Source organism: Mus caroli, chromosome 19 (assembly GCF_900094665.2).
Source record: "Mus caroli chromosome 19, CAROLI_EIJ_v1.1, whole genome shotgun sequence".
NCBI lineage: Eukaryota > Metazoa > Chordata > Mammalia > Rodentia > Muridae > Mus > Mus caroli.
Genome location: NC_034588.1, coordinates 36,968,527 through 36,991,345, shown reverse-complemented (window position 1 = coordinate 36,991,345; position 22,819 = coordinate 36,968,527). Strand labels below are relative to the sequence as shown.

Below are 22,819 nucleotides of genomic sequence, written 5' to 3'. Positions count from 1 at the left end.
GGCCACTATGCTGATCAATAAAACAGTGGATGTCAGTACGGTACTTGGCCTATGTTCAGTCTCCATTAGACAGGGATTCCTGCTCTGACTACTGTATGTGGTTCCTCTATCTCCTAGTGCAGGGCTCTGGGACAGGTGTACTCTAAACCAAAGTGTCCATCTGATTGAGAGGGAAAAAATAGTTCACCGGAAGGGGTAGTGGAGTTGGCCGGTTGAAAAGGAAGAAATGTCTGACAGAGGCGCGGTTCACAGATCAGCCTAAATCAGGAGCCCTCCTGATTGCCAGGTGTGAGTCATCACTTCAGTCCTGTTCCAGGATTCAGTGTGTACAGGAAGTGCGCACAGCCCAGTACCGAAGCACCAGTGAGGTTCAAGGTACACACTTCCTGCTTCCTGCCAAGGGTAGGAGGAGCTGGCAGTACCAGACATTGTGCTGATTGAAAGGCCAGGCTTGTTGAGGGTTAGCTTTCCTTTCCTGGTGAGTCTCTGGACAGCAGGTGTATCACTTCCTGTCCCCTCCCTTCCTCCTCCTTTCCTGGCACAAGCCATTTCCCCATGGATATGTAGAGGCCATGGTCTGGTTAACTGCGTTTGAGAACTGGGGGTGTCTGGAAGGGTAGCTGCATACACAAGCCTTCTCAGCCGCTCACTTCAGCAAGACAGCTCCGGGGATGGGTCCTTTATAAAGGACTCCCTCCCTCTTCTTGAGATCTGTTTGGCTGACAGGCAAGCTAAAGATGAGAAGGACTTACTTCATCAACTGTTCTAGTGGCCCTGTCAGGATGTCACCTCAAGCTGTGTCACTTGTCTGGGTAAATGCATTCCAGTGTCAAGAAACTTGCCAGCAACTCTTCTTGATGAGCCCCACGTTCTGTTTGTCCTTCTGTTGGGACGAGGAACTTGGTTGCACATCTGACCAGTGAACGGAATGTTAAGTGAGAATGCAGTCCAAGACGTTGTGATCCTTCTTCTGAATATCTGGTGTCCAGCAGTGTATTAAGTGACCCGGGAGCCAAAAGGTTTGGACATCACTGCAGGCTTCCTCTGCCTCTCGGGAAAGTCCTTCCTCTGGGCTTGAAAGAGTCCCTAGTGAGATGCTCTTTTAGATAACAAGGCAGCCTCTTCTTCTAAAGTTTCTTCAGCTATTGTGTGTGCACATGCTCCTAGTTTGTCCTTCATGGCTTCCTATAGGTGCTACATTTCCTAGGAAGCCTTCTCTGGCTACCTCCCCAGCCCCTGCACAACTGGATGAAGAGCTCTGAGCCTGACGCTGGGAGCAAGCTCTCATGCATTTGCCCTTTTGCAGGCCTGTGTCCCTGTAGGGCATTAAGGCCCAGCGGTTAAGGTCGTGACCTAATCTATGGACTGTGCTCAGTAAATACTTGTTGAGGGAAAGAAAAGGTTAAAAAAAAAATCTGAGCAGACCTAGAAGAGTTTATGATATTGACTGGGGAACCAGCCCCGTTCCCATGTAATTATAATGCAAAAGAGAGACAACAGTCTATCCTGGAAGTTCAAGATGGGAAGACATAATAAGCATAGGAGGAGAAAAGTGATGCAAAGTAGCATATTATGTGTGTGAAGTGTGTGAGTGTGTGTGTGTATGTATGTGTGTATGTTTGTGTAGTTTAAGTATTAGGGAGTTTTCCCATAGATACAGCAGACTGTACTTGATATTCAAAGGCCGGAAGGTAGGAAGTACAATGTGTATGTGTGTATGGAGAAAGATGTGGTCCTAGATTCAGCAAGCTTTGGATGAACTTATGAGTTGGTAGATCAGTGGGAACTTGCCAGGGGGCTGGGACCACAGCTTGGCCAGTGCCTGTTTGTGCCTCCAGCATTCGCCATACCTCATAAGAGCATGGATGCTGTCTTCCTCACTGTTCCCTAGCCATTGACAGTCAGTTCCTGCTCTGCTGCATTCCTTCCCCTGGGTCACCTGTCCATATCCCCACTTAACGGCTAGGTGAACTCCTACGGAAGATGCGTTGATGTCTCAGTCATTTCTACTCTCAGAACGCTTTCACGCTGGGCCAGCTGCTTATTTTTAGGTTTGTTTTCTCTGAACACCAGAAGGAGTAAATCAGTGCCAGGGTCTCTAGGGAGGCAGGGGGAACGTTGGTCTCCAGGTTCTGGTTCTGGCTCTGCCGTCAGCCCGCTGAGTGTCTGTGGGTGAGTCACATCTCTTCCCTAAAACTTCCTTGTTCCCAAACAAAAGATGCTGACGTGGGAACTGAACTTCCTTTCCGCTGTGGCATTCTGTGATGAAGTGAGGAACCCATGTGAATTTCAGTCGACGAGAAAGAACACACAGTGTTTAAAGTATGGGCTTTATTATAGACCCGCAAAGCTTCGCTGTTGAAAAGCAAACACCTTTTTGCTTTTTTTTTTTTTTTTTTTTTTTTGAGTGATGACTTTGTTGACTGAACAAAAGCACACATAGCTACACAGAAAACACCCAGGAGATCAGGATTAACTGGCAAGTTCTCGGATTCTGTCTGGCATAGTGTGGGCTTAGCATGTTGCGCGGCTCATCTAGAAAGGAAAGGAGGAGATTGGGTGCGAGCGCTCAGCCAATAGCGTCACCAAGCATTTACCGCACCTCCCCAAGAGAGAAGCAGTTTGTGGACAGATATCTGGATTTGTGTATAAGAGGGCTTGACATCGGGGAGAAGCCGCATTGAATTTCTAAATTAAGTCAGGCATCCCTATGGTCCCATAACTCAGGAGGGAGAGGCAGAAGGATCAGGGAAAGGAGAGGTGCAACTTGGCTAAAGACAGAAATATGTGCTTTGGTAAGCATGTGGGAACTAAAGTCAGTCCCCAGAAAGATGCAAACAAGGCCAGGGCCCTGGCTGGAGAGTGGGGATCAGGAAAGGAAGGGAAGAATGAGGTAAAACCTGTAGGAACAAAAGGGAAGTGAGAAGTATTAATGGTGGGAAACCAAGATCAGACTTTGCAGCGTTCATCCCTGCTGTGGTGCCAGAAGAAATGGGCGGCTTCTGTAGAGATCAGGTGCAGAGCACTGAGAGGCGACCTTCCCTCCGCACTCCCTGAATGATCAGCTTGGTGGTGGTGAAGTTTCCCTCTGACAGGGCACCTAAAGGACCGAGGACAGGGTCACAGAACTTAGAGTCCAGGAAACAGATGGCCAGATAGGCTGGAGAGAGCACACTTAGCACAGACCACGTAATGGAGACTCAGCTCTGGCAAGGCCTGTTGTGTGCTGCTGGGGGAAGCAGGAAAGGTGAAAGATGCCTTTCCACCCCGAGAAGAACATGGCGGCTGGGGGCTGGGAGGGAAAGCTAGGGCACGGGAGACTCGTTTTGCTTGGGTTGTATAAATGAAGAATTTAGGAATTCGCAGACTAGCAAGATGCCTCAGTAGGTAACAGAGGCACAAGCGACCAAGCCTGGTGGGCTGAGTTCAATCCCCAGCACCCACATGTTAGGATAGTTACGTTCTTTTAACCTGCACACCATGACACATGCAGTCCTCGCACTAACGTCATCGTGGATTTAAAAAAAGAAAAAGAAAATTAGAAATCATGAGGTTTGTACTTGACACACTCATGTCTCTTTTTATTTTATTTTTTTTGTTATGAAGAAAAAAAAAGCGTGAGGTACACTGGAAAGGTCCTCGGTTCTTCTTTACACCTGAGCCACCCAACCACCATCTCTCCTAATAGGACAGAGATGAGCAAGGTGGACAAAGTGTGATGTGAGAAGACTGAGTGCTCCTGATTGTTGGGAACAGATTGAAATGCCAAGGAAGTCCAGGTGTTGTCCCGTGGGTGCTCTCAAAGGAGATTAAGTACAAGCAGCGGGGATCCCAAAGACTTGTCAGGAACTAGCTTTGTGTTGAAATCACCACCTTTTTCCTGTTGGATGTTATAGGAGAACTCAGGGGAACCAGACGCCCCTTTGCTGGTTCTCTGGAAGTTTCCTGGATCAGAAATGCAGGAGTGGTCCTCTAGGCTTCCCCTGCTCCCAGAGTTGCCTATGTTCCACATACAATCAATCTTGTATCACTATCCTTGGGCCAGAGCTCACCTCCGGAGTTTACAGAAAGGAGCTTTGCGTCTATGTCTGGAGGCTGTGACCTGACAAGCAGAGGGGCTGCCTCCTATGAGCTGTGTTGGTGCTACCTGTTTCTAATTATTAATTCATAAGATGGCCACATTCTAGTCATAGAGCTAGGGCTGAACACGATGGTATTTGTTTTGGAATTTGAAATTTTTGTTCAGAAGACGGTCAGTATCAGAGTGTGTCTGGGAACCCAGATTATTCATTGTCCCCTTAGGAGGCCAGTGTAGGTTGCATAATGTGAGGTTAAATGAGAGGAGGCACAGGGTACGACTTAACTAGAGCAATGCCATCTCAGAGACTCGGGGGCAGTGGCCTATCAGTGGAATAGTTGATTCCTGATGACTGTGTGGGGATCCAGACCGCACAGGGACTGGGTATCTATCCCACGTGCCCCACCGGGTTCTCTAGCTCATGTGCAGCTTATTTTGGACTTTCGCCTTTGGCACGCCCCCAGAGCTGGAACAGGATGCTTAGTAACTCCAGGAGCACCAGGTGCTTTCTGGGTCCCCAGGGGATTAACAGCTCCCAGGGAAGCTGAGGTCAGATTTCTGACAGACTCCAAGCTGAAGACAGACAACAGGGAAACAGCAAGGACACACAGCGCATTTTTAGGGGAAATGAAAAGAACACTGTTTCATATGAGTCCACAGAAAGAGGTTTCTGGATCAGCAACAAATTCCTGTACCTCTAGTGGGGAAGTGAAGCGGGTGCAGTGTGTGCTTGCTTGAGTGTGTGCCTTGCGCGTTGGACTGCTTGCTGTTTTTCCAGGCACATGGGAAGCTGGAATGTGACTACAGAATCCAAGATGTACATAGCATGAGCTCATGCTCCCTTTATTCTTAGCACCAGCCGGGTCCCGATGAGAACATGTATCTACTCTTAGGTTAAGGATAGACAGACATTGAAACTCTGAGGGAGGGCACTGCCAGTAGAAGGGAAATGTGAAGCACACAGGAGTTTAAAATGTCCTGGCGGCCATAGTGAAACAGAACATACGAGTTAACTTTAATAATGCATGCTGTTTCACCCAATATAGTAAAAAGATTATTTAATGATCTATGTTAACATCTTTATATTTTGAACCAGGTTTTTGAGAACCAGTGTCTGTTTTTCAGTCGTAGCACATTTCACTTCATCCTTTGGAGCTCACGTGCTCACGGCGCAGGCTCAGACAGCACAGGCTCAGAGGAGGAACTGCAGAGATAGTGTTAGGAAGCAGGACAGGAAAAAACAAGAACATGTGCCTAGAGGGAGAAAGCCCTCTGAGGATAAACAGCCTTCCAAGTGAAGGGCTGATCCAGGTAATGGGTGCTGGTGGCTTCCAGCTACATGGGAAGCCTCCCCACTCCAATACGTTTACATTCCAGCTGTATGAGCTGTTTTACCAAATCTAAACAAGGAAAAACAGAATCTGATAATATTTACCTCGACAACTTCCTTCATTTATCCAGCACTAAGTGGGGACTCATCTTCCCTACGTCTCAGGAATGGGGCTGTCTGTACTCTCTGGATGTTTGAGCTAGATGATAATTATCTTCTGCTCTGGGTATGGCCAGAGACCAAAGGAATTGCTGAGACCCAGATAGCCCTCTAGTACTGTGGCTCCTGGGTTTAAGATCAGAGGCTATTTTTTATGGCACACCTTTTATAAGGAGAAAACGACTTTGAACATCTAGAGCAGCGGTTCTCAACGCCCACAGGGGTCTCATATCAGATATTCTGAGAATCAGATATTTACATTATGATTCACAGCATTTAGCAAAATTATAGTTATGAAGTAGCAGTGAAATAATGCTATGGTTGAGGGGTCACCACAACATTGGGAACTATGTTAAAGGGTCACAGAATTAGGAAAATTGAGAACTGCTGACCTAGAATAAAACATTCAGGAAGAGAAGGTAGAATGTCCCTCTTAGAAGAGATAGAAATTGGGTATTGGTAACATGGCGTCAGCCATCTTAGCCTGACCGAGTAGAGGCCAAGAGGTTTTAATGATAGAGGCTAGGAAGGGTTTCTTAAAGAACCTGAAGGAGTGTTTCAAAAACAACAACAATGAGGGGTGGCTGGAGAGCTAGCTCAGTAGTTAGGAACACTGACTGCTCTTCCAGAGGAGTTTGCCTCTGTTCCCAGCACCCACATCATCGCTAACAACTGTCACTGACTCCAATCAATCCCAAAGGAATTGGATGACCTTTTCTGCCCTTCACAGGTGTTGCATGTATGTGGTAAACAGACACACATGCAGGCAAGACATCCATACACATAAAATATTTAAAAACAAAACAAACAAACAAAAACAACCCAAAACCCATAGGGAAGTGATTCCTGGTGCAGCTGCTATTCTGGGTGTGTGACACGGTGAGAACATCTACAAGTGGAGATGAACAAGAACGGTGATGTGGCAGAATTGAAAGAACAACCAAGCAGTTCTCCTCTCCCTGGTGGGCTGTGTGACCCACCTCGGAACATGCGTTTTTTAGAGCATTATGATCGGCACACCTGCCTGTCTCCTGGTTTTGTGTGTGGGGGTGTATTCATTGGTGATTATGTCAGTTAGCATACCTGATAAGGATATGTGGAAGGTGGTGGTATGTGAAAGAGATCAAACAGGACAGTGGCAGAAGCCAGGAGACCACTGCACTGTCTGTGTGAACTCGTCTCGCTGGCTCTCTCTGAAACAAGTGTGGCCTGCATATAAAATTTCTAAGTGTTCTTCTGAAACACAGTAGGGCGGTTGTAAGCATCAAGGTTACCTGGAGGGGGACTCCAAAGGTGGACATCCAAGTATTCATTCAAAGGGACTTCCTAGAGCTTGGAATTGAATCCTCTCTGGAGAAAGTGACTCCAGACTCTCTCCCAACAGAGGCTTGACCTCCTCATGGGAGTCCAGCTTAAAAGGAAGGTCTGTGTGGCCTCGTTGCATGACCCATTTCTGTATCAACACACGTAGCCCCGGCTGGTGACAAGAGATGGTTCATTGCTGTGTGTCTCTCAGGTCACTGCTGCTCTGAAACTCACTCCATACCTCACCAGACTAAATCATGTTTAGATTCATTTGAGGACATGGTCTTGAGACTTTTATCTATTACCCACGAATATAGTCGTGTAATTATTCAGTCTCTTTGAGTGCCCCAGGGTGATGGCCCTGATGGTCCCACCATTGGAGTCCCATTACCCCAAATCTGAAACCATGTTTGATACAGCATCCCCTTCCTTGAAGAAACATGTTCACTGAGATCAGAAGGTTCTGAATGGGATGGGGGTGAGGGGGTGTGGCAGTTTTGTTCCTAAAGGCAGCCCTTCCCTGTGTCTCCTGCCAGTCCGAGGACCCCATGTTGTCCTTACCTCACTCCCACCACATTTCCCATTTCCCATTCCATTGCTGGATGCTTGCTTCTAATTCTGTACATCTGCATTTTCTCCTGTGCATCTGCCATGTTGTCATGGAAACCCAGTGGCCGTGGGCCGCAAATATCTGGTGTCATCTGAATGTGGTGGTGTGGTACGTGTATTTGCTCATGCTTTTTCTTTGAATCCTTTCCAATGTGACATCTGCTAAAATGTCTCCCTTATGATTTGCTTGGTGATCACAGCCTTCTCATCATTCATTGAGCGCAGGACCTGATCTCACAGAATCTGAAAAGAACTATGTGGTAAGATGCCTGTTGAATAAGACTGTGGCTTTCCTAAAGAGCACCCTTACTGACTGCAGCGTGTAGACCAGAGTAACCCCTGGTAAACATCCGGCTGTGGTTTGCAAAGAGCGCACAACCAACCAATATGGTAGAGCCAGGGATTCGGCCACCCTCTGTGCCTCTAAAGGAGAGGAGGAATTTAGAGACAGTTCCACCCTGCCTGCAGGTGGGATTAAATGATGTGCTAGTTAGTGCATGATGGGGGATACATTGTTGCATTTGCAGCCAGAGATTATTCCAGCTGTAACAGTTAGTTACTAATTACAGGCTGTTATGCTGCTGCCTTTTCAAAATAGTCATTACTAAATGCCAAATTCCTCTGTATCTTACCTGTCTTTCCATGCTTACCTGGATCCATCCTGCACTCTACTACTGGAATCTCTCTCTGTTTTTTAACCCGGATCTTCAACTCTGTTTTCTCCCTGGACTTACGTGCTTCGTCTGGAATGTTACATCTCTTCCTCTCTCTCTCTTTTTTTTTTTTTTTTTGTCCCCACATTGACTGTTTTATGGGGGTTTCTGGATACCGCGGGGCCACCTCACAGGAAGCGGTTTGCAATGAGATCATAAACATTGCGGAGAAATCTGTTCATTACTGCAGCACTGTCTCTCATCCCCTTGACTTCCATCACAAGGTACCCCCTTCTGACAATAAATCATCTTTAATCATTTCTCAGCAACCTCAAGCCCAGCAGCGAAGAGTCACCCCAGACAGGAGTCAGCCCTCACTGGATTTGTAAGTACAGCCTGGGAAGTTAGGTTCTTAGGTTGTTGGTGGACTTGCTGCCTTGGAAAATGGATGGTTGGCTGACTTCACGGCTGTTTGGGGGTTGGGGGGATGAGCTAATTGCTTCCCGCTTCTTTGCGGGTTTCTAGGGAAGGCCATATTTCCTGTCAGCCATGAAGCTAGGTGCTAGGTAAAGTAAAGAGGTCATGGACTCCTGGAAGAGAGAGATGGGTAAAGAGTTAACGACCATACAAGGGGAAATGAGAGCTGTGCTACCCAGTTTCAATATCAATGCTGCGGGGAACAGAAAGAGGGGAACACTTGCTTCTGAGCTGAAATGAATGGACAGAGTTGATTCATTCACTCATTCATTCAAAACATCTTTTGGATACATCCTGTGGTTTAGACACACAGGAGAAAATCCTGTTCCTAAAAGAAGTGAGTTGAACCAAGCTCTGAGAGAAAGGCACAGATAGAGTGGGTAGTTTGGAGACCCTGAGGAAGGTTTGTGTGGCCAGCACATGGTTCATGGAGGTGAGGTTAGAGATGAAAGTGAAGATGACAGGGTGAGACCAGGTTCTAGATTGCAGCTGAGATAGGTTTGGATTTTATTCTGCAGGCACCAGGAAGCCACTGAAGGCTTTTAAACTGAGTTGTATGTTGATTGTGCCCGTTCTAAGGAGATAACTGTGGGAGCAGATGGAGCGTGGGATTCAGAAATGAGGGACAAAGATGATGTTGGTTAGGAAAAATGAAATCAGTCATGGTACTCTTAGCTAGAACAGAGTGACTTTATGTAACCATGGAAATGCATAAGATTCCCAACAGAGAGTCAGGGTAAAGAGAAAGAGTCAGTGAAGGAGGATAAAATAGAGCAGCAAGACAGGCACGGGTCTAGGAATGCTCACTTTTATAGAACAGAACTTGTTGCATCTGGCCAGCAGTGTTGCCTGCCTCTTAGAGACCAGGCAACCTGAGAAATGACTGGTGGCCATATAACAATAGTGGGTGGCCCACTAGAAAGGGCTGAAGAATAAGTTTGATGATGCATGGGATGGGGTTGGGTGGGAGACTGTAGATCAAGGGACATTGGAGACAAGGCAGATTCCTAGGCATATTTGTACTAAAGAAGGAGGAGAGAAAATTGAAAGATTCATTCGAGAGGCTTTAAGAGGAGGAAGAGGGCTCAGCACAGCCAGGAGAGAGGGGTACTTGCACACAGTAACAGGGACAGGACAGCAAGGAGAGACAGACTCGGGTCTGGAGGGGAGGAAGATTAAGGTCTTGTAGAAAATAGGGGACAGAATACAAGACACTCTGTTGAGAGTAGGGTACTAGAACCAGCAGAAGAACTCAGCTGGGGACCTCTGAGCTACGGGGGACCCTTAGAACTAAGGCCACAAGGGTACATATTTTCTCTGGTCTTTCTCCACGGTTTGCAGACAGACAAGCAGAGTTATTTTCAAGAACATACTCTAGCAAAGCAGTTATAGTGGAAATTAAGGGGACACGTAGTTTCAGAAGCTAGTGAGGACATACATGTAATTACACATCCAGCGGTAGGAATCCAAGCTAGGTAAGAAATAAATACAGAAACAGGAGACAAGGTATTCACTTACCAACTTGAAAGCTATCTTCGTCTCTTCTATTCCTCGTTAAGGGACCTTCTCACTCGCACCCAGATCCTTCCACAAAAATCTCAACACAGTGGGACAAGTGGTGAAAACAGTGTCCTATGTGTGACAGTCAGTACAAGCCTGTTAGTGCTTTAAGCCAGCGCCATGTGCTGTCTAATCCCTCTTACTCCACATTGGAATTCACTGGCATTATTGAAAATGGCATTTGATTGGCTCATTTACAAAATTCTGGTGCTACCGTGGTGTTTTAAAATGAATTGTGACATTGGTGGTGCACATTAGATGCCCCAAAAGCATTTGGTAAGAGAAGAATGAGAACAAAGCTCTCCCTTACTGCTGAAGCTGATGCCAGTTTCACAATGAGCCTCACTGTTATCAGAGCACAGAGCAGCACAGACCAGATGTCCTAGGCCAAAGAGCAAGTCAACAAAACCTTATCTGCAGCTATCCTTGGGTGGAGCAGAAGCAGTGAGTTTTCAGGCTGTTCGGAAAAGGGCCCCCACACAGCGAGACAATGGGAATGTGCTATCTTAGTTTTAATTAGTATTGCTCCGAGGGGTTTTGATATTTTTATTAATTTGCTCTCTCATATTTTATCCAGACACCAGTTTTCCCTGCCTCCTCTTTTCCCAGCCCCTCTCCCCACCCCTGGGTCACAAAACAGGAAAAAGTGTCAGAAGTAGCTGCTGCTCCCTCTACTAGGAGTCCCACAAAACACTGAGCTGCACAACTACAGCATATATGCAGAGGGCCTAGGTTAGACCTATGCAGACTCCCTGACTATTGTTTCGGTCTCAGTGAGCCCCTGGGAGGCCAGGTTTGTTGAGTCTCTGGGTTTGCTTGTGGTGTCCTTGACCCGTCTGGGTCTTACTCTATAAGCCAGGAGCTCAATGTGCAGCACAGAGTGGCCTTAGACTCAGTGATGTCTTCCTACCTCAGCTTCCTACATGCTAAGAACACAAACATTTAACCGGGAATGTACATTTTTATACATTTTTCTGCCTGTGCATAATCTATCACCTGTTTGTACAATTGCTTTTTGTTCTCTAACATTGATGGCCAGGATTTAATAATCCTGAAACTAAATAACTGCTTATTATTTTTAATTATCTACCTATATTATCCTATTATAAAAAGGGGTGTGGTTAACTTTCAAGGTAGTAAAGTGGATAGAGGCTAGGGAGAGGCTGTAGGCAATAAAGGTTTCCCATGGTAATGAGGAAAAAAACCAACTAAGGTCAACCATTACTTGATCATCAGAAGTCCCCCCACCCCTGCTGGCCTTAATTGATTTAATGCATTTCTTCAATGCTAAACTGCTAGAGCACTAGTCAATAAAATGCTTTCAACATTAAGTGGGAAACATTACATCGATGCTGGGTTTACAGTGTTGGGATTTGTCGACGGGCATCAGATTCTGTCAGCAGCTGAGCCACTCACTGTTCCTTCCTCTGGTTTGTAGGTGTAGCTACCAAGCGTTATATAGTTATGTGCCACAGAACGATGATGAGTTGGAACTCCGAGATGGAGATATTGTTGATGTCATGGAAAAATGTGACGATGGATGGTTTGTTGGTAAGAATCCCATCATGCTTTTCTTCCTAGTAGTGTATTGGAAGAAGGACTAGGAATGATGAGACATGTAAAAAGCAATCTTCCAGCCCCCAGGAATGCTGGGCCACTCATCTCAAGGTCACATGAATGTCACTGAGTAGAACCTAAAGCCAAGATATATGCCAGAGCTATGACAGACCGCAGTGTCACATTCGTCACTGCTGTTAATGGGGTTCCATTTATATTTCTATTGTGTATGTGTCTTTAATATTTAAAGATGCCACCTTTAAAACTCTTAAGAAACAACACAAGGTCTGGACAGTGGTAGTTCATGCCTTTAATCCAGCACTTGGGAGGTAGAGGCAGGCGGCCGATTCGCCAGGGATATACATAGAAGTCCTGTCTCAAAAAACTACCAGGGTGGGGGGTGGACAGGAGTGGAGAACACGAACATGACTAGGTCTCCACCATAAAGTTCGAGTACATGTGTGGATGTTCCTTACATCATTGTATTTATTCTAGGCTTCTAATAACTTGAAGAAAAGCAACCAGCTCAAATAATAAAACAAAGGAGGGTTCTGCAAGGCTCAGTGGTAGAGCATTTGTTTAAAGCATGAGGCCTGGGTTTGTCTCTGAGTACCACAGACTTCATGCACACTTACCAACCTCTTAGAAAATGCTCTGTCCTCCCAGAAGCCAGGCCTCCCTATGGAGTTCTTTACAAAAGAAAGTCTTACCAGGAAGCTGAAGGCCACAGAGCATACTGCAGCCCCATAGAAACAGTAGGTGTGCCAAGTGTAAAACTGAAAACTTTAGACAGGCCGTATTGAAAAAGTAAAGAAAAACCTATTAAATTAGTGCTGATGTCTTAATGAATCCAAGTTATTTGGATATTATCTTTTGAGCTCATAGCGTTGCTAGTGATATATTTTATACTGTTTTCATAGTTAGTCTTTGGAAGCTGGTATATATTCTATCTCAGTTCTCAGTTACCATGTGTGGATGTCCTGTCAAAGAGTGGGGCTGAGGCAGGGGGATGTTATATTCTGAGCCGGCTTGAGCTGTACAGCAAGACTGTTTCAAGAAAAAAAAAAGAGAGAGAGAGAGAGAGGAGAGAAAGATAGACAGAGAGAAAGAGGAGAGGTTGAGAATAAATTTGCAGTGAGATTCCTCTAGGAGTGCTTCTATCTCCAGCCAGTGGGAAGGGACACCAGTTCTCCAACGAGGGAGGGTGTCCTGGCTGAAGGAAGTGTGTTGGGCTGAGTATCTTCCTTGCACACCTCAGTTATCTTCAGAAGGGGCCTAATATGGATTTTGCAACCCAACATTTTTCATCAGCAAGGACAGAGTATTGGGATGGACAGTGGGGCTGGAGTCAAAAGACCTGGGTTCAGATTATGCCTCCAACATCTGTTAAACTCTGAGCCTGGGTTGTTCTCCCCACTTCCCATCATTTTATAGCCCAAATGATACAGCTTTTCAAATCACAGTGTGAGGTTGTTACCAAGGGGAGACTCTACAGCATCTCCAGCATTTTCTCTGAACTCAGTTGTATGTGCCCTCTCATTCTGTGTCTGTTTTTTTGTTTGCTTGTTGTGTTTCTTCCAGGCACTTCGAGAAGGACGAGGCAGTTTGGTACTTTTCCAGGCAACTATGTAAAACCTTTATATCTATAAGAAGACTGAAAAGCACAGAGATTATTTTTTATCGGAGGATGAAGCATCATTCATGAACTGGTCTCTTTATTTAAATACTGAGTCAGTAAGAAAACTAATGCAGTTGGTAAAGAAAGAATTCAAAGAAGGAACAGAGAAGTGTGTTTGAAACCCACTGTGTATCAGGGATTAACTATCTGCTGAAGACATCTGTATTTACATGACTGCTTCTGGGAGCTGCTCTAGCACCCGCTGCTTGGGGAATCTGATCTGGAGTATATCCATGAGCAACATTAGCCAAAAAAAAAAAAAAAAAGTGCCCAGTCTTTACCCACTCCCATTTTAAAGAGGTCCCTTGGGGCTAGATAAGTCAGTCCCCATCCATGTTCCACAGGCCCCAGCCTGAGCATCACTGACAACTCCTGCCTCTGTTCCTGGGTATCCCAGAGCCAGCAGACCTCAAGTGCTGCTAGAGGCTGGTCTGGTTTTGAAGTTTTCCTTCAGCACCATGACTTGATGCAGTCTAGGTGAAGAAATGGTGGCAGACCAGGTGCCCTAGCACTCAGCCTTCTGGGTGATATTGCCCCTTACTGCCCTGATACTCAGACAGAAAGCCATGCCATGTGTGTTCTGAGCTTGGGAGCAGGTGGCCTGGCAGATGGGCTATATTTGTGTTTCCACACGATTAAGCCATACCTTGGGGCTCTGGAAGTCACTTGGAGTGTGTTCCTCTCCCGGTCACTACCACTGGCTAGCCAGGGTTGGCTGTGCCTTTCTTCTCTGGCTTAGTATGGGCTTGATACACTTGAGCCCATAGACTACAGCCTGGTTTCCAGGAGCTCTCTTAGCATGTATAGATGCAAGCTGGCTGCTGGGGCACCATGGGTAAGATACTCGCAGACCTAGGAGGGACTCTGCCTCCTGGGTTGCCTGTGGAGTCTGAACACCACCCAGAACGTTGTGTTCTCTGGTCCTTCCCCCTCCTCCTCACCACCTCAGGCCAGGGAGTCCTGGTGCACATGATGAGGCCTCCATTCAGAGCTCAGGTATTGCTTACTGGCCTGGGTATGAGGCAGCAATCCTCCTCCTGGTGGCAGCTGTGAGTCTGTCTTCTGTGAGCCCCGGTTATGAGGAGGGGCTCATAACTCAAATAGGGATACTTTGACACCTGAATATCCCTATTTGACACGAAGATAAGTGTGGCCTGTTCCCAGAGCTGAGCCTGCCAGGGTCTCTGCTGAGTGGACAACATAGGAGAAGCCAATCTCGAGAGACCATGATACGTGCAGAGGGTGTGAGAGGAAGGGATGCATTTCTCCTACGAGGAACTCTAGAAAGCAGTCAGGGTTCCCTCTCCCTTGGCTCACTTCTGAACAACCGGGATGCTGGGAGACCCTTTGTCTGAGGGCAGTTTATGTCTGGAAATACTGAGATTTTTTTCTTTTCCAGATTCTGGTATTCTTCTTCTACCCAAAATTACATGCACCAGGCCACAAATACCAGGGATTGTAGGTGATAGGGGTATATACTGGAACCCTGGCTCTCTGCATATAGTTCAGAATCACCCCAACCACTCTACTGTCCCAAAGTCTGGAGTCTTTACAAGTCGGCAACATTCTTCAGTGACCACCTGCTGTCTTAGATAGCATGGGACCCTAACTCCCCTGCCCCCCAACCACTACCCATCAGCCACAATTCTCCGAGGAGGCTCTCGGGAAAGAAACTGCCACAGATAGATTCACACTGAAATATAAATGGCTGATGGGGAAATAAATGTGTTGCCTCTTCCGGGAGACATCCTTTTTAACTGAGACAGAGCAGAGCCTTTAATCCCAAGGGAAAATGGTAGAAGCTTCCTGGGCAGAAAGACCTGGCGAGTCTATGGCCTGTTGCTTTGCAAGCTCAGCTTCCCCAGCCAGCTGCACTGCTTGCTTTTTTGACTTTGTCCCTCTCGAAGGGAACATAGGACAAATAAATAAAAATGCATATGTGCGTTTTTTTACTCTTCTGGAATGCAGCCTTTGCTCTCTCCGAGATGCCAGCCATGGCTAGTGCGATTGTATCTAAATTTCCTGAGGGGTGTTTTTTGATTAAGTAGGTAATGTCAAACACCCCTTTAAATACAGCTAGAAAATAAAACCATTTTATAAAAGCCACCCTTGCATCCCCTGCGAGCCTCACACAGAGCATCTCTCCAAATCCAGCTGTGCCAGCCATCTTTAATAAAAATCTCTTCCGCTTCCGACGTATGAAAAGCAAAAATGAAAAGAGGGAAGGTTCCCAGTTCCTCTTTTGTCTTCAGACATTTAGTAATATAAAGTACCTATTTTTATGCTGAAATGTTTATACAGGTTTATTAACAGCAAGCGCAACTAACTGGCGGCATGCCGTGCAACTCATTTTGATATATTAGCCATGCTTGCAGGTAAAGGCAAGCCCCAAACTACTCACTCACCTTTTGCAGTCTCTCTGGGATCAGGAAAAGAAAAAGCAATCACATGTTTGAGAAGTGGGACTGTAAATATGTAATGTATATTTAACTTTGTGTAGCCCATGTACCTACCTTGTATAGAAAAATAATTTTTAAAACTTGAGCAGAAAAGGAGTAAAATGAGGGAGTCATGAAGGGTCCCCCCCCCCACTTTTATTTAAATGAAGGAGTTTCAAATAATTCACCTGCAGACTTTTAGCACAAAAATAGCCCTTGGAAATTGTTAACATATTCGGTTGTTCTCTGGGGAAGAGAAGACCACTATAATATCATTTACTTTTCTTTTCGAGGTTCTATTTATCTGCAGTAGTATTAAGTCATATTGCTGGAATAGGTTACTACCCCACCCCCCAAAAAAAGATATTATTGAGAAAAAAATAAAAATGGTCTATGTAACCTATGAAAGTATTGCATTTAAATTGCACACCAAGCGCATGTACTACGCAGACACAGGTTTTTCTGTTCATTTAATTTTTTCCTTATTGCAGTGGATTGATTTGATAGACATGTTGAGTTACTACTTTGCTGTACATATTATTTAATAAACTTTATTCGGAATTGCGTGGCACCTCTGTGTTCTCGTCCTTCATTGGTTCGTTCTTCCCGTGAGCCCCCACCGCTGTTCCTGCCCTCTTTGTTCTAAGTCAGTGGCCACCTGGTTTCCTCCCTCGCTGCTTTCTCAGTAGTGTAGCTGTGTTCTTCGGTAAAACTAATTAAAGTGTATCACTTGTTCTGATAACAAAAGTAATGATTCTATGTCTTCAGGAGCCAAAAGGAAACATTATGAAATATGTATAAGTCTCAGTCTGTGCCTCAAAGCATGGGAAAACACGGTGTTTAGTATTTGAAGACTAAGAGGGACTGTGTGTTTTCTGCTGTGGTGAGATGCTTGGGTGTTCTCCCCACATCAAGTGTATCAGAACACTCAGATCACATCCCAGTCCCTGCCTCCCACCACCACCACCTCCCCTGCAGCCATCCTATGGCTGTGACCTGACATCTCATTCAGGTGGAGCCTGCTGTGTATATACAGGAGGCCCTCGAAGAGAAAAAACTCAAACCTCTCCCCCCTTGGTCTGTCCTCCTCCTCCGAGTAGTTGCTTACACCAGGCAGTGCACTGGGGCTTCAGACAGCCTGGGAGAGCTATGCCTTCCAGAGTCTGCCATTCTTCATCTTGGGCATTTCACAGGCTTGCTAACCTTCCTCTGTGCCTCTGTCCTGTTCAAATCCATCATCCCATTCTCAAACTTCATTTACAACCCAACCGCTTGTAATTTGGTAACTTTTTTTTTTTTCTTGTCCAGATCACTGCAATAACTCTAGCTGGCCTGGTGGTTTCTCCCTTGCCTACTCTCCCCCAGCCATGAAAAGGCAACCAAAGTGATCATTGTAAAACTGACCATATACTCTCTTGGTTGTGGGCTGGATCCATAAGCTCTGCCCTATCCATGATCTCATCTGGTGGCTAGTTCTCACCCCAGTATAGGGCGCCAACATCATCCAGCATCCTTCAGCCTGAGATCTTCATGCTCAGTAGTCCTTGTGCTTGGAAGACCCCCTTCCCCAAAAGGTGTGGGCTTTCTTCCTCTCTTCCTTTGGTCCTTTGGTTTGTTCTATGTGAGGCTTTTTCTGGTCACGTTTTATAGGATGGGAACTGTTGCCCTGTGTCAAGCATTCCGTCTTCTTTTTGTCATTGAAACAAATGTAGGCTTGTTTCTCTGCACATACTAAACATACATGGCTTCACATAGTCTTAGGTTTTGTTCTTTAATAGAGCTTGCACATAGCTCCAAAATGTATGTATCCTGGATGATGCAAGTGTGTGAGAGTCTCGCCAGCTTTTTACCAGGCTGAAAGAACGATGCTGTTTTGAGTAGAGCTGTTGGTTCTAAGAAGGAACATTTCAGACCTTTGGGGAATGTCGAGTTGCTTCCCTAAGGTACCAACTGAATACCCTGCCAAGTCCAAGAGACTGCTTCCCACTTTCCAGCTAAAGCAGCTGCCAGCCTCCCCGAAGTGCTGCTGTTTCGCACTTTGGCCACACTCTTTCTGGATCTTGACTGTGCTTTGCAGCCCTTTGTTGCTGTCTCTCAGCATGTTCTGCTCCAGGGATAGAGTCTTCACAATGCAGTTACGGTCTAGAAAGGCACTCCTTTGAAGGTTCCTTGAGTGAGAAACCCAACACTCTTGGCTTGTGTGGAGACATACCAAAAAAAGAGTTGGACGTAGCCTCAGGCAGGAGCAAATCCAGGAACTCAAACTCTCTCTGCTGTATTTATCTTATTCTTGGCTCTGTGGTCTTGTTTGACTACATTTTTGACTACTGGGTACAGCCATGGGGTGGAGACGGCTCCAACATCATTTTTAGTTTTCTGACTCTAGCAAAGGAGCTTCTATCTGATTTTCCCTGGAAACAGTTCCAGACTCCGGTAGGTTCCTCCTGGATTTTATTCACTATCTAGAGAGTATGATTCTGAGAGTAAACTCATATGCTACCATACCTGGGGGGCTGGAACCCTGAGAACTTTATGCATGCTAAAGCAAGCACTCTATCAACTAAGCTCCATCCCTAGCCAGCACCCTGGATTTTATTTTTCTCTGAAATTGTCACTTTGACAAACAAACAAACAAAGAGTATGATTGGTTCCCCCACTAAAATCTATAAAAAGAGACATGACAGGCCAGACTGAAATACTACGTAAAGAAGGAACAATGGTATCTTTAACCCCAGCACTCAAGAATCAGATCTCTGTGAGTTTAAAGCCAGCTTGGTCTACATAATGACCTCTAGGAAAGCCAGGGCTACATGACAAACCACCCTGTTTCAAAACAACCACAATCAAAAAGTATGGATGGGGGAACTGGATATTGTCTTAGTCAGGGTTTCTATTCCTGCACAAACATCATGACCAAGAAGCAAGTTGGAGAGGAAAGGGTTTATTCAGCTTACACTTCCATACTGCTGTTCATCACCAAGGAAGTCAGGACTGGAACTCAAGCAGGTCAGGAAGCAGGAGCTGATGCAGAGGCCATGGAGGGATGTTCTTTACTGGCTTGCTTCCCCTGGCTTGCTCAGCCTGCTCTCTTATAGAACCAAGACTACCAGCCCAGAGATGGCACAACCCACAAGGGGACCTCCCCCTGTAATCACTAATTGAGAAAATGCCTTACAGCTGGATCTTGTGGAGGCATTTCCCCAACTGAAGCTCCTCATCCCTGATGAATACAGCCAGAGCCTTCATCCCTACAGAGATCCCATAGTTAACAGACTCCTGATTTGGGCTGTATGCAATAAATGTGCTGAGTTTCCAGGTTCCTGCTGGCATTTTTCCATTGGTACGCATGTCCCACCTAACCCTGGCTTTTCTGTGCATGTGTCTTTCTGTTCTTCGTTCCCAGTTGCCCCACTTAGGTCCGTTCCTACGTCATGGAGTTCATGGCACCCAGCCTTGGAGAATCATTTGGCAATCTTTGGGAAATGAAACACCACTCTCCTGTCCCAATGACAGCTGGGACAGTGCCGCTGAGAGGAAACAATATCCTGAAGCTCTTTGATCCAGACCTTGGGAAGACCTCAGCAGAGGATGACATCTATCCAGTGCAAGAAGCCAGCGTGACTATGAAGGCATAGCACCAGTGTACCACACGCTAAAAATAAACAGGCTCTCCAGAAGGGAGTAAAAATGTTTGGATGAGCTAGAAATGGGTTTATTGGCCAAGTGTTAGCATGTAGAAGCCAATGACTTTCAGGACAAATAAAAGACAGTTACTGCTTGATGCAGGTAATTTGTGACATGAATTGGTGAGAAAATGGCTGGGAATGGAAGGAAACATTCCACACTGTCAATGTTTTACCTATATGCACATGCCAGTGATAAAGTTTCATTTATGAGTTGGGTGAAGTGAATGATAGTAGTGGCTAATACGAGCAGGATTACAGGCTGAGGCAGGAAAATTATGATTTCAAGGCCAACTTTAATAATAATAATAATAATAATAATGCCCCATCTCAAAACTATAGTTATGGAAGAGTGTGGTCTCAGAATGTCTTCTCTTCTACTTGCCTGTCTTAACCAGAAGCAGCTAGAACAGTAGAAAGGGCAATCTTCTAGAGGAAGGGTCTGTTTACCTCACATTTGTAATTTACATCATTGTAGGGAAGTCGAGGTGGGCAGAATATTGAAGTTACTGGTCACAACACATCGGGTCAAGAGTAGAGAGCAATGAATTAATGTATATCAGTGCTCAACTCCGCTTGGAAAAACACTTCAGAAACCCCCTGTGTAGAGAATGGTGCCACCCACAGTGAGCAGGTTTCCCCACCTCAATGAGCAACATCAAGACAATCCTCCACAGATTTGCCCACTGATTTGCCCAGCTACTCTGATCTACATAATCCTTCATTGAGATTCCTTTCCTGGTGATTCTAGATTGTGTCAATTTGACAAGCCAACAATTTAAATCCTTAAACCCTCTGTTAGGGGTTACATAGTGTCAAGTGACTTCTACAACGATGATATGTGAATTCTGAGGTAAGGTCATAAGAGGGGCAGTGACTAGGATGTAAAGTGAATAAATTAATGGAAAAAAAACCAAAAAAGCTTGTAGTCACTGTCTTTTGGATCACTCTGAAGAGAAGCAGAGGAGTTCAGTACTTCAGAATTCCAGTTATCACCTACATATATAAACACACACACATACATGCACATACACACATACACATTCTGAAAAAAAGCAGTCAACTGGGAATCAGATGAAATGCTGAGTTCAAATGACGAATGTCTCTAGAGGAAGGGTCTGTTTACCTCACATTTGTAACTTGTTATGAGACCTCAGAAATGCCACCAAGCTCTGTGTCTGGTTTCCTCATTTAGCTGGTGGAGATAGCTGGACCCCAGTGAGGTTGTTAGGAAAGGGAGTCTATCTGGAAGTCACTCTATAAGGTTCCCAACAGCCCTGCATTCTTTGCGGTGCCTAGGGCACTTTCTATGTACCACCTACCTCACAGCAGCATTGCAGGAAGGTAGCCTTATGTCTGTCGGAGTTTCAGCCCAAAGATGTGTGATGTGCAAAAGCAAGCAGACTCTGTTTGGCTCCAACATTGGCATCCTTTCCTTTGAGCACATTCTACTGCCTCCATGGGACAGCTGAGACGAGCATGGACCAGCAAGCTCCTGTATCACCGAATGTTTACCAAAAGATTACAACATCTCCAATACATCCTGAAACAGTCATAGTAGTAAAGACAATTTGCTGAGGGCCTACCATGGCTTAAACATTGAACATTTAATAAACAAACGGTCCCTGTCATTCTCCTGCTAGAGTTGGCGCACGGTAATGGTACAGAAGAAATCTTCCTGTGCCTCCTGTACTGTCATTAATTCCATGACATCTGTTGCCATCACAGCCGCTCAGGAGTGTGTGCTTCAGCTTCATGCCTTTCCTTCCTCGCTACCACACTAACTCTTCATCACCTTGTGCTTGGACCCCCTTGTCCAGTGCTATAGTCTAAGAAGGTGGCCAAGAATGTTTTTTCCTATTTTCTTTATCAGGTAAAAATATCTTAAGGGGCTGGAGAAATGGCACTGTAGTTAAGAGCACTGCTGCATTTCTAGAGGACCTGTGTCCCACCACCCACATAGTGACTCACACCCATCTATAACTCCAGTCCCCAGGGGTCAGATGCCCTTTTTCTGGCCTCTGCAAACACCTCATGCATGTAGTACAATTACATGCAGGCAAAACACTGAGATACATAAAATATAAATAAAATATTTTTAAAAAATGATTTTAGCTTTCGTAACCAATAACAAATGACCCAACAAACTATAGGGTATGTGACCCTGATGGGCATCTTTACCTCATAGATGACAGGGTTCTGGTTATCGGTTCTGATTCCTTTGGACATTCTCTTATGACGACAATCTGGTTGCCATCGAAATTCTAAGCATTGCATCTTGTATACTGACATTTAAAAGATGTGACAGGGTACAATATGGGACATATATTTTTTCTTTGTGTGCTTTCCCACCTAAGGAGGAAAAATTATTCCCAGAACTCCCTCAGCATCTCACTGGCTAGAAGTAATCCTGCGCTTGCTTCTGGCTGCCAGTCAGGTGCTTCCTAGACGTAAACAATGTGAGCTGATTGGGACTCCCTTCCTCCATCTGTTGCCTGGGCAACTCTATCTGATTCCCTTTGTTTGAACTATGTTCCTTGGCAAATTACTTGTTTGTAATTTCTAAATCAAACATACAGCCCATCCCTGGCATCTATGGAGTCGAAGACTGCCACAAGTTCAAGACCAGCTTAGCGTACATCGTGAGTTCCTACCCTCTCTAGGCTAGAGACTGAAACCCTGAATAAAATAAGATAAACCAAAATAAAATAATAAAATAAGCCAAGAGTGGTAGCATTTGCCTCTATAGTCCCAGCATGTGGGAGGTGAAAAACAAGAGTTCAGGAGTTCAAGGCAAGCCTGGGCCATATGAGACTGTCTCAAACAAAACAAAACAAAACAACAACAACAACAACAACAACAACAAAAAAAAACAAATCCAAACCAAACCAAACAAAAATGTAAACAATAGTGAGTTTCAGACAAACCAAGACTATCTAAGAGACTTGGATGAAAAATCAATAAATAAAAATGAAAGAATACAAAGTTGTTCGTTAATATTTTAAGGAGTTAATGGGGAGTGTATGTAATTTATTACAGTTATGCCACAGCCTCCATTTGTGTGTTATACAAATGCAACGCCTGTAGGCAGTGATTTTGATTGATGACTTTGTCATGAGCTCCTTATGACACTAATGACTGACCTCTGTGTCACAAGGCTGATGACTAATATTCCTTAGAATTAATGGGCCGTGGAATATTTACCAATTCCCTATTGTTAACGTGCTATGTTTACAGTATCTTATCATCATGGTGAACTGTGTGACATGACATACCTTTGACATACTGTTAG

At 45.3% G+C, this 22,819-nt stretch overlaps 1 protein-coding gene across 19 annotated transcripts in view; it reads left to right on the top strand.

The window, feature by feature from the left end:
- Positions 1 to 16,415, top strand: part of Sorbs1 (sorbin and SH3 domain containing 1) — a 226,148-nt gene extending 209,733 nt beyond the window's left edge. For 13 of the 19 annotated variants that reach the window (XM_029472826.1, XM_029472833.1, XM_029472830.1 and 10 more), the window contains 4 exons: positions 7,682 to 7,741; positions 8,329 to 8,519; positions 11,610 to 11,722; positions 13,310 to 16,415. In XM_029472826.1, the coding sequence (XP_029328686.1) occupies positions 7,682 to 7,741; positions 8,329 to 8,519; positions 11,610 to 11,722; positions 13,310 to 13,377 (432 nt within the window). In that variant the 3' untranslated portion in view covers positions 13,378 to 16,415. The remainder of the gene's footprint in view (positions 1 to 7,681; positions 7,742 to 8,328; positions 8,520 to 11,609; positions 11,723 to 13,309) is intronic. The other 6 variants (XM_021151941.2, XM_021151940.2, XM_029472838.1 and 3 more) reach the window with 1 other exon arrangement.
- Positions 16,416 to 22,819: the final 6,404 nt, after the last annotated feature.